This window comes from Botryllus schlosseri, chromosome 2, assembly GCF_051294905.1.
Source record: "Botryllus schlosseri isolate E-star chromosome 2, Bs_hap1, whole genome shotgun sequence".
NCBI lineage: Eukaryota > Metazoa > Chordata > Ascidiacea > Stolidobranchia > Styelidae > Botryllus > Botryllus schlosseri.
The window spans coordinates 9,284,212-9,295,273 of NC_137237.1; the positions used below are offsets into that span (position 1 = coordinate 9,284,212).

General features: G+C 40.8%; 2 protein-coding genes across 2 annotated transcripts in view; both read left to right on the plus strand.

Annotated features, from left to right (window-relative positions):
• Nucleotides 1–620: 620 nt before the first annotated feature.
• LOC145433387 (putative 4-coumarate--CoA ligase 1) lies at nucleotides 621–10,358 on the plus strand. Its single transcript, XM_080310477.1, has 12 exons — nucleotides 621–1,079; nucleotides 2,218–2,425; nucleotides 2,858–2,964; nucleotides 3,320–3,392; nucleotides 3,600–3,732; nucleotides 3,827–3,989; nucleotides 4,061–4,229; nucleotides 5,473–5,570; nucleotides 5,639–5,710; nucleotides 6,062–6,217; nucleotides 7,122–7,284; nucleotides 10,062–10,358. The coding sequence occupies exons 1-12, from the start codon at nucleotides 978–980 to the stop codon at nucleotides 10,187–10,189; spliced, it is 1,572 nt and encodes a 523-aa protein (XP_080166603.1). The 5' UTR covers nucleotides 621–977; the 3' UTR covers nucleotides 10,190–10,358.
• Nucleotides 9,751–11,062, plus strand: part of LOC145433385 (actin, cytoplasmic 3-like) — a 162,346-nt gene continuing 161,034 nt past the window's right edge. Inside the window, exon 1 of the mRNA XM_080310475.1 lies at nucleotides 9,751–9,760. The gene's annotated coding sequence lies outside the window, so the exon portion shown is untranslated. The remainder of the gene's footprint in view (nucleotides 9,761–11,062) is intronic.

Here is an 11,062-nt window from a genome sequence, read left to right on the forward strand (position 1 = left end):
GGGATGGTACGAACGTTCTGTTCGCGTTCGCATTCGTTCGGCGAACCGCGATATATCAAAGAGTCAGGTTATGCACATTCTTGAAAAACAAAATAGCATATTATTTGATCAAAATTACAACATCTTATCAATCGAATGACGATGACTACAACTAAAGAAAGGATCACAAACACAAAACCAAAATAGACATATGGCAGGGACGACCAAGCCGTGGCCCTCAAGGAGGATTTGAGTGGCCCGCGAGGTAATTTCGAAATTAGATCTATTGTCAAAAATTTCCCCAGTAAGTATTGTGAACTTGCAGGGCTAACCAAATAATTGATAAGCTAGACCGCGCAATATGACCATGAAGTAGAATACTTCGTGGTAGATGTATTTGACTTGAAGTTCTTCAAAGCACTTCGCAGGATTCAATGCCACGGCGCAAGGATTTGTCCTCCTTTTTCAGGAAAGTGAAAATACCCTCCGAGGCCGCCGAAATGTCATCCTTTTTGGCAGTTCGTCCTTCTTTACAGCTGTTACAGCTAGTGCTAGGCTAATGGACAGGGCTAACTGAAAATCGGCATATATATGATGCGAAATAGGTATTACGTTTGAATGGGTAATTCGGGAGCCTAGTCAAAGTGATGACCTTTTTTCAGTCAACACAACAAGATTTCCAATAATTATTGCAAAACCATCTGTTTTCTATTTCGGTAAACTAACTTTTATGATTTCATAAAAGCGTCCTCCTTTCTCGATTCCAAAATATGGTAAACGTACACCAAGCGCTCTCTGAATAATGATCAGTGCTGCGGCAATACCATATTACAGACAGGCAGGTAAATAGTGATTTATAGCTCGCGGGCCTGAACAATTGGAGCATAGTGTTAATGATTGATCAAAATATCCCCTCGGCGGATTTGTGAAGTTACGCAATATTATGCGCGCGCCATAGGCTTCGGAACAGACGAGCGATACCTATAGCTGAACTAGGAATGCCGCTTGTAAGCAGATTCGCTGATGTGGTCATTCCCGAACTAAGCTTTGCAGATTATATTTTCCGGGCTTTGAGAAGAGGTGGGGACCGCGTAGCAATTGTAAGTAAGTTCGAGTTAGTGACGTGTTGCATAGCATCCCAGTTGTTGTTCTGATATTTTGCAGGATTCGTATTCCTGTAAAACGTTGAATTGAATGTAACATACCAGCGTAGCCTATTAACCTAAATTTTACCACGTAATTCCAGATTAATCCATAATGATATCGCCCCAAGCTCTAATTAGATATGCACAATTATACATCTTCGTCAAATATTACAATGTATACATGAATATTTGATAGTCTGGTCGATTGATTTGATAGGTTATGTGACTATTGGATGGCGCGAAGGTTCTGTTGACGTATACGTGTTCGCATAGCGCGAACCTCGACATTTCAGCGATTCGTGCTCGATTCGTGCAGGGTTGTACCCTATGATTCATGATTTTCATGAACGCTTACATTCCTTTTATCACTGAGAATTGAGATTACAGGGGTTAACCGTTAAGTAGTAAAGTTTGATCTCTGCGTTGACTGCTGGAGCGTGCTGCAACTCTAGAAGTTTCAATTCATTACAGCTCCATTACGGCTGCGGCCAAAATTTTTCTTTCGTTTTGCCCTTCAATTTGAGACCACATCATTTTTAGAGTGCAGTGCCCCTATGTATCTACCACGAACCAGCTATTTGAATATTTTCGAAAAATAGTATGTATTTGTAAACCACCATGTAAGGTACGTCTTGTGAACCTGGGGATACTTCCAATATATTTACCGTATAGATTTTGTCTCCGGACCTTCATCTTGTGATGCTAGATGCTACTAGATTTGAGGGCTAATGTAGGAGCAAGCAATGTTGTAAACTTGTGTATTTGGAGACCGGTCCGCCGAACTAATTTAATTTTGAAAAGGTTGGCGACCACTGTGCTTGGCAATATCCAATATACGGGGATACCAATAGATGTGGGCTGTGATGTTTCAGCCACAGTCTGCAAGTCTACTATTGCATGACTATTGTATGAGAACCATTATTAAACGTATATGCAAGATGCAAAAGCAAGCATACAATTTTGACAACATTTTTGACGAGACAAGTCATTTATTGCGGCCATGTATGGAGCGATTGCACATATATATCTAAAATGCAAACTGGCCGTTTTATAGCACTCGCATTTAATATAACAGCATCGCTTTTTCATTCAGATCGAAGCCGTTTCGGGTCGCCAATGGACATTTCTGCAAATCGCCGACGAATCCGCTAAATGCGCCAGCGCGTTGTTTAGGAATGGGTTGAAGAAGGGCGACGTGGTTGCCACATGCTCTTCCAATTGCGCGGAATACGTCGTGGTCATCCTCGCTGTGGCAGCATGCGGGGCAATCATTACCACATGCAATCCTCTCTACACTGTAGGTACGCAGCTTCAATCAGTCACTCAATCAAGTTCATTTTGTTATCATGATCTATAGTTTGTACATCGTGTAAGAGAATATTGGAAAATGATATCAGGGCGGCGGTGAAGAATACGAAATCATCTAGTAAACGTCTGTCTGAGTTCAACAGCAGCATAAGTTATGTTCTGATTAGGAAGTAAATAGCTAATATCATGTGTTTTTAAACATATCATACTAAATGAAGCCATTTTCATAAATTCACGAAGATAGAGAATAATATGTAGCAGCAAAGGAATATGCATAATATATGCATTGGTACATATGATTTATAATATAATAGTGACTACATGCAGAATAATTACATGAAACGATGAATAATATTATATATTGGTCAATTATTAATTCACTAAGATTTGAATATTGCGGGGGATATATTTCTTCGTATCTTTAGATGAAATTAGCCACCAATTCCGAAACTCTCAGCCGAAGTTTGTATTCGTGGATACGTCAGCGTATGAGAAGGTATCAAAAGTGGCAAAGTCGATGAGTTCAATTCAGGTGGGATATCCCTGTTTAAGCTTTTCATTGACTGTAATTCGCCTGGCACCATGTCTTTACATGAGGGGGTATAGCTTGACCAAATTTTCACGACATATACTGCAGGGATTTCTAGAAGTTCTAGATTCTTCACTACACAGTGTCGTCAATTAACTTATGACGTCATTCATGATGCTGAGTTAAGGAGGGGTAAAGATGCGTGTGTTTTGCTCGCCTTGAAATATTGATGTCAATGGTTGTCGGATGCTAAGCAGCACATCAATTGGATAGTACCGATGCATGCCCACCCGGGCATCAGATATGTAGATTATATAAATGTTGTTCAAGCGCATATGTGCCTTGTTATTTCCAATAGAAAATGTATACTGTTGGTGATTCGAAAGATTGCGAGTCGTACGCAACACTCCTCTCGGGGGAAGATGGTTCCGGTGAGCATTACTATATATATCAATTTTCAAGTAGTTTGGGTTTAAACTGCTTCTGTTGTTGCTAAGCATGATAAGGCTTACGAAATGCAGTTGGGGGGAAGCGATGACGATTGATATCGATTTATGCCCTCGGTTTTAGAAACTAATTGGTGAAAATGAAAAAATCGCGGCTTATAACATTTATTATTGCATTTTTTTAATTCACAGCCTTTCCGCGTAATGTCCAAATTGATCCAAGGGAAGATATTCTTTTTTTACCGTACTCAAGCGGAACAACTGGACTTTCTAAAGGCGTGATGCTGACTCATTACAATTTTGTGTCCCTGCTCACCATCAGCCAGTAAGATTCCTGAAACGGAAACCGACAGTTCCTGCATTGATTCGAACGTGCTACAATCTGGGAAGCCGATTACATTGCCGAAATCACTTTTCAGAGTGAACCCGTTATTCTTGTCCGACTGCCGCTACTCCGTGTTGCCGATTTTCCACATTTTCGGACTGATGGTGGCGTTCCGCGCTTTGGCTCAGGGAATACGCCACGTATTGGACGTCAGGTTTCGTCTTCGTAATGTCTTTTCGTGCATCGAAAAGTACAAGGTCGGTCAGACGGCGACTCCTATGTTTTTACAAAATGCTCTCATGCAAAATTTATCCCGTGCGACTTGCAGGTGACGCAATTCTCTGGAGTACCACCCATGTTACTAATGATGGCCAAGAGTGAACTGGTTGACGATTTCGACTTATCTTCACTGCGATTGATCCACAGTGGAGCTGCACCGCTGCCGTCTAGCATCGCGGAGTTGATACGGAAGCGATTGGGATGTGAAATAGACCAGGGTTGAGTTTTTATAGCATATGGTGTTTCGTCATCCATGGCCATTTTAAACCAGGTCGATATTGTTATGGATTCTTCCTAAGCTTTTGACTTATATTAAGGTACACTATTGATCTAAAGCAGTGGCTTCTAACCCGCAGAATACTTGAAAGAATCCAAACAAGCATATTTTTGCTGAGCTATAGATGTAGCACAATACATATCGTAACTAGACATCTAATATATTACTATTGAGTTCTGGCGCACAAAATGAACTGCATTAACACGGTGTGAAAATATCGAAATCATCAAAATATAGTTTTCACAGAATATGAAAACTTCATAAAGAATGTTTATCGAACATCAGTGTGATTTTTTCTATTGCCAGCCAGATACCAGTTTAGAAATACTAGGCTTCGTCTTGAAAAGCGTATGCATTAATGGTCACAACACAGTGGTGCTTATGGCCTTTTAGGCCTTGTGCTTCACAACACGAATTTCATGTCTTTGCTTTCTGTATTCTCGTGGACTCTCTCGCAGTCATCCTTCAGATCGTTCTCACTCCTATGCGTCCCGATCGAGGTCGTTGCTGCCGACTTCTAGCTCGGCTCACTTTACGTCTGGGTGTTTCAATGCACTGCAGTTGCAGTGAGGTCGGCGATGAGGACCCCAGATAAGCCTCCGTCACAGATTTAGCAGTTGACCAGAATCGGGCTTCGAAACCAATTCCGTTGGTGTGGAGACGCTGGTGTTTAACCAACTGGGCAATGCGCTTCCATGGCTTGGGAAGTGTCATCGTATTGTTCGGTCAAAACGCAACAGTGTGATACCTATTTCTTAATTACAAATGAGCATATAAATATTGGTGATATAATTGGCATTTCAGAATATCCTGGTTGCGATTTCCAAACCCAACGTCTCCTTCGTACGTCACTGCATACGACGTACCACCACAATTCACAATTCGACTATATACTAATCGGGCTTATAATTTCCTGTGACCGATGATAGCCAATACGGGCGTATGATGAGATTGATAACAAACCATATGTATGAGCTGAGTGAGTGCGTTGACCTCCACCGAACCCCTGAGATTGTGTCATGGAACCTCTGGGCCTAGTGTTCCGCGGAACACCGGTTAAGAACCACTGTTTTATATAGACTTTTGTATGACTCCGCTAATGCTAACTTTTTGGTGAAGTATACTTCGGTTCTAGCATGCTAAATACTTGGGTAAAAATAACGGAATATTCTATTTTCATGTAGGATGGGGTATGACAGAAGCGGCGGCAATTATCCTACCGTCAGCAAGCGTTATTCCAATCGAGTCTGTGGGTCGATTAGGTCCCAACTCAACGCTTAAGGCACGGCAGCATGAATTGCACGATGTAGTGGAGTTAATCTAACATCATTATTCTGTCTTCTGAATCAGATTATCGATGTTGACACCGGGGAGGAGCTTGGTCAAAATAAAAATGGAGAAATATGCGTGAAAGGACCGCAGGTGTGTTTCATCTCCGCTAAGAAAATTTTCCATTGCAAAAATAAAAATTATTATACATTGTTTGATATCAAATATTACATTTATATCACGTAAATGAGTTTCGCAATATAAAAGTATTGTAATTAACACCAATTTTACCATCCCGGTATTTTTGTGAGTGAATACATCGCGATTTAACTGCGTTATCACCATTTGTACTGCGTAGCACAACTAATTGATCGTTGGCTTGATGTGCCTTCTTTGTGATAATACAAGCTCTTCAGCTGGGAAACACTCACCGTAGCTCACGATCATTGATTGGTCAAGGATTGGATTCTGGTTTCAGGGACATGCACATTGCATATATTACAGGTTATGAAAGGATATTTCAAGAATACGAAAGCCACTCGTAATTCTATCGATGTTGAAGGGTGGCTGCACACAGGGGATATAGGATACTATGACGAAAACGAGTTCATTTACGTAGTGGACCGCCTGAAAGAACTTATCAAGTATAAGGGATTTCAGGTATGGTATCGTATACACTTATAGTACACAATTACACATTGCATATAATAGAATACATTGTACCCATTGTACATTATATAATGCACATAGGCTTACATCTTTCAAATCCCATCTAGCAACTGAGCGTTGTAATTTCGATCGACATTCCAGTGTGACGTTGCAACTTGCAAGCTTTGAAATCCTTCTCCACAGGAGAAAGCCGGAGTATAGGCAATCAGATTTCCCGCGACGTATCCATCACTGCACACTGCACAGTGCATACAGGCTATATACAAGCGGTCTTGTCGAACGTAAATGCAAAGTCGACATAGATCGATCTGTAATTTGACACACAAATGCGACTTCAAATACGCTCGACACGACGATTGATTGTTGCTTCCTAGATCTCAACTCTACGCGGCGGCGCTGCATCTAAACTACTTCATTGTTTATGATTAGGGCTGCATTTAAAACAAAAAGTGTTTTAAAACACTTTTTTAAAACATGTTTTAAACAGTGCCGTAAAAAAAGGCCTTAAAAAAATTGTATTTTTTAAGCTGTAAAATTATGCCATAATTGTCTCAATACTTTACAAAAAAACATGTTGTATGAGCCTACGGACAATTACCACCCGATGTAGCCGACGTATATCGATATGGGATGGTTGGCACCCTCAAATTAGTCGGTTCAACAGCAATAGTAGGTCTATTTCGTCAAAGGAGCTATTTTTACCCTATATTTTCAACTGTCAATGTCAATCAATTATGACGTCACAATTGAATATTCGTGACGTCATGGTTTGAAAAAACATAAAAAACAATAAAACATGTTTTTAATTAGGGCCTTGTTTTAAATATGTTTGTTTTAAATTGATTTTTTTTGAAATCGAACCCTATTTATGATGATTTGCCTCTTGTATTCACAGGTTGCTCCAGCTGAGCTTGAGGCTCTATTGCTCTCCAATCCGAGAATCGCCGATGCGGCCGTTGTCGGAATCCCGGACGTTGATGCTGGCGAAATAGCAAAGGCATTTGTGGTGAAGAATGATGAATCTCTGACAAAACAGGAAATCCACGACTTTGTAGCCGGTGAGACTTATATATAGACACGGTAGCAAACTTCGTGTGGTAAAACTGCGCTCAAAAATTCATTGATATATCATAAAAGACTACTCTTTCCACTCATAATTTTCCTGCACAAAAGTAATTTCTCATTTGCTCACAATATTTGGTTTTGTGATCTGATAAAAGCATTGCTGCACGAATGAATCAAACTCGACACATAAAACGTATAAGCGAAGTAACGTATTAATTGTCCCAAATAAGAACTGTGTTGAGAACACAACCAATCGATCGAGGTTTAATTTTAGTAACAGTAATCCAATGGTAACCTTCTATTGGGACTTGGGTATTATTAGATTTCAAGTTATAAGAGAAACGCAGAAGACTTTCTTTGCACGGGTCTCAATCTCAAACACGCGAGAACATTTTCTGCGGACAGTGGCGAAAGTTCGGATTTTCAAGCATTTGACAACATTTAAGGCCTACTATCTTTTTTCGGATTTGAAAAGTTAAAATTCACTCTATTTGTGCTCCAAAAAATCCTGACTCGGCTCACTTTCATCAGACTTTTCACCCCGTCAAGTATGGCATGGAAGACATAGATAGACAGTAGACATATTCCATACCATATTCGCTGCTGCAACCCGCGGCGGCATGCAGGGTTGTAACCAAGTCACAAGGCTCCGAGTCACAAGTCAATCTCACTTTTATATTTTTGACTCGAGTCAAGTCGAGTCATTTTCAATTCCCACTGAGTCAAGTCCGAGTCCAAGTCAGCGAACAGAGGATCGAGTCCGAGTCATGGTAATATGACTCGAGTCCGAGTCCAAGTCAATGTGTTGACTGCTCAGTTTCCAGTTTAAGTCTTCCTAAACCCACTTTTTTAACTCTGTTTGGTGATATTGAATGGTTCGCATTTACAATATATCAATTTTCCTCACTTTTAGCAGTTTCAGGTGGCATTTTCAAGCACCAGTACCAACAAACGAAATCCCAATAGTGTGTTGGCTTCGAAATTACAATGAAATGTCGGTCTTCGCCGTCTGAATCTCGAGTCAATGACTTGCTTCGAGTCATGCGCAATGACTCGAGTCTAAGTCGAGTCAATACACAGATTGACTCGAGTCGAGTCGAGTCATTTCCGTATTTTGAGAAAATGACTCGAGTCGAGTCGAGTCATCCGAAAATCGTGACTCGAGTCATTACAACCCTGGCGGCATCACAAGCTAGGAAATTGGCCCGCGAGGACGTTGAAGTTCGAGACCCCTTCACTAGTGTATGTAGACCAGGGGTGTCGAACTCAACTTGCGTCGCGGGCCGAACTAGTCAAATGATCCTAAAATGTCACATCAAAATCCATGGTCTTCTTTTTCACTTAATTACCTTATTACCAAGCCTATACACCTGATACTGTATTACATTATATTACTATAAAGTAGGGTTACCATATTTTTGTGACTCAAATTACGGACACTCTTTAGCGCCCACTAATGGATTTCAAAAGGAGGTATGAGCACAATGTCTGTCAATATGACGTCACACTAGCCTAGATTTGCTTATCGACCAGAGGTAGTCACGATCCGGTTCAGGAGTATGTGGCTATGTGTTGTGTAACCCGGACTGAAACAACATTTTTTAAGCCCCCTTCCGCCCAATTAACAATGCTTTTAGCTTTATAAACACCCCACATCCGGTGGTTTCCAACCTTTTGGTGGTCGCGACTCCATCTCCAATCTGAAGTGTTGCGTGGCCTACGCATTTGTTAGATATGTGTTCGATAAATAGATGGATTTTTTCATTGCTTCGCGGGCCGGATGAAATCGTCTGGCGGGCCGGATGCGGCCCGCGTGCCGTTTGTTTGACACCCGTGTTGTGGACTATGTAGCACGCTCTAACTACAGGCATAAGAATGTAGTTTCAAGTGACAAAAGAACAGTCATTGCAGCCGCCGAAAACTCTGAATCTTCGTTTGCTATAACTGAAATACCAAAGTTACCATAGTGGTGATTTCAAAAGTAATCGTTAAACCACCATCGCTTGACAGGCAATGCAATGCTTCTATCAAATCCAATGATAGACGGTGAGCATTTGATTTTGTGAACAGTGATTACAGTCACATTGCCGCAACATTTTTCAAACCATGGAGGGATTGAAAAGACGACTGGTTATATGGATTGCTTCATAATATAAGGATTGGTTACCGATGTTTTACTCTGTATCCAGCATTTAGCGACCAAAATCTGGGTCACGACTCACGATAATGTTGTATCCAATACCGATTCCATCTTCAGTCGATAACTCGCTAAAATATGATTAAATGTGAAATTCAAGATTTATATAATGTAAGCTCGGGGCCTACGCGTACGTATAGTCTCCAGTACGTCCGGATCACAATCCAATCTGACTACAACCAAAATCTTCAACTCCGGCTTCTTCTTATGTACGAAAAAATGTCCATTCTGATTTGCTCCATTATGACAGAAATCGTTACGCAGTTGTATTACTTGTATAAGTGTACAGATACGAAAAACGAAACACATGTCGGTGCGTGACGGCAGACATTATTGTCGCTTCATGAAGTTGGAAATATAGATGTGGAGTTTGTTAGGAAAGTCATTAATTCCATAGATTAGCCTTGCGTTACCAAAGTTCACGCAGTATAGCTTCACTTCAGCTTATCGTTATTCCATTGTCTTCTGTTCTACCTATCGGTTGTGCGCTACGTTACTAAAATACACATTGGTCACTTTGACCTTAATCAAACATATATAGGATCGCTTGATGATGGTATGTGTTATCTGCAGGTAAGGTTTCAAGATACAAATACTTGCACGGAGGCATCGAGTTCGAGACGGAAATCAAGAAAACAGCCAGCGGTAAAATATTGAGGAGAAGTTATAGACAAAAGGCTGATGTTAAAGCAAAACTATAAACCACGAAAACCACGATGGAAAGCAATTGGCATCGTATCAGAAATAACCTAATTGCCATGATCTGATAGTCGTCATACATGGGTGTCGGTATCGGTCAGCCATTTCATTCTTCAATTGATCGAAATGTAATGAACAATCCAGTATGTGTCAGTAATTACTATGACGCCATGTTCACTGTGTTTTCTGAAGGCAGATCTGCATCCCATATATATGCATCGGAGTCATCCACCATTATCCAGACTCATGTCGAGAAGGATGTCCTTTACAACCTTGAAATTATTCATTATTATATACTGAGCTATGTCTGTCCAGCCAGGGACCGGTTCAGCGCTTTTCCGTGCATTGTTTAAAATTTTCTCTGCTGGAACGCATAGTTAACGGTGCAGCTGACTTCTTACAAAGAACATACGAGGAAATTCGAATTCGATTGGTTAATTCGAAGTGTTCGCGTTTATAGTTAATAATATTTTGTATGGCTCACGTAGCAAACGCACTGCGAACATCGCATCACGAATAAAACAAAGGAAGCACTTAAATAAACCTACTTGCCTGTCAGCACCGGGGGTACATCAACATTCAAGATATCCCTGGTGTGTTTACCAATTCCATTGGTTTCGAGATAAGGTGTAGCTAGGATCGAGCCCTAATGATATGTAACATTATAGTCATGTACATAATGTATAGGCTTGATGGTGGACCATATTGAAAAACAAGTATATTAATTTGAGGATAACAATTTGGCATCATTTGACTGACCCATTAGTCCGCTTGAATTTTATATGTCTGCCTTGGAGGCTTAGAAATCAGGCTATATTGCAGTGACGTGGGGCCAGGGGAGGCAAGTTAGGCAGTGCCTCACCTGTCGCCAGGAT

What these genes read in the sequence shown, in the direction of transcription:
- LOC145433387 (XM_080310477.1), top strand. Translation starts at nt 978, where the DNA reads ATGCCGCTTGTAAGCAGATTCGCTGATGTGGTCATTCCCGAACTAAGC. An exon ending in AGTCGATGAGTTCAATTCAG is followed by an intron (nt 2,965 to 3,319) that starts GTGGGATATCCC and finishes TATTTCCAATAG; the next exon opens with AAAATGTATACTGTTGGTGA. An exon ending in AATCCACGACTTTGTAGCCG is followed by an intron (nt 7,285 to 10,061) that starts GTGAGACTTATA and finishes TGTTATCTGCAG; the next exon opens with GTAAGGTTTCAAGATACAAA.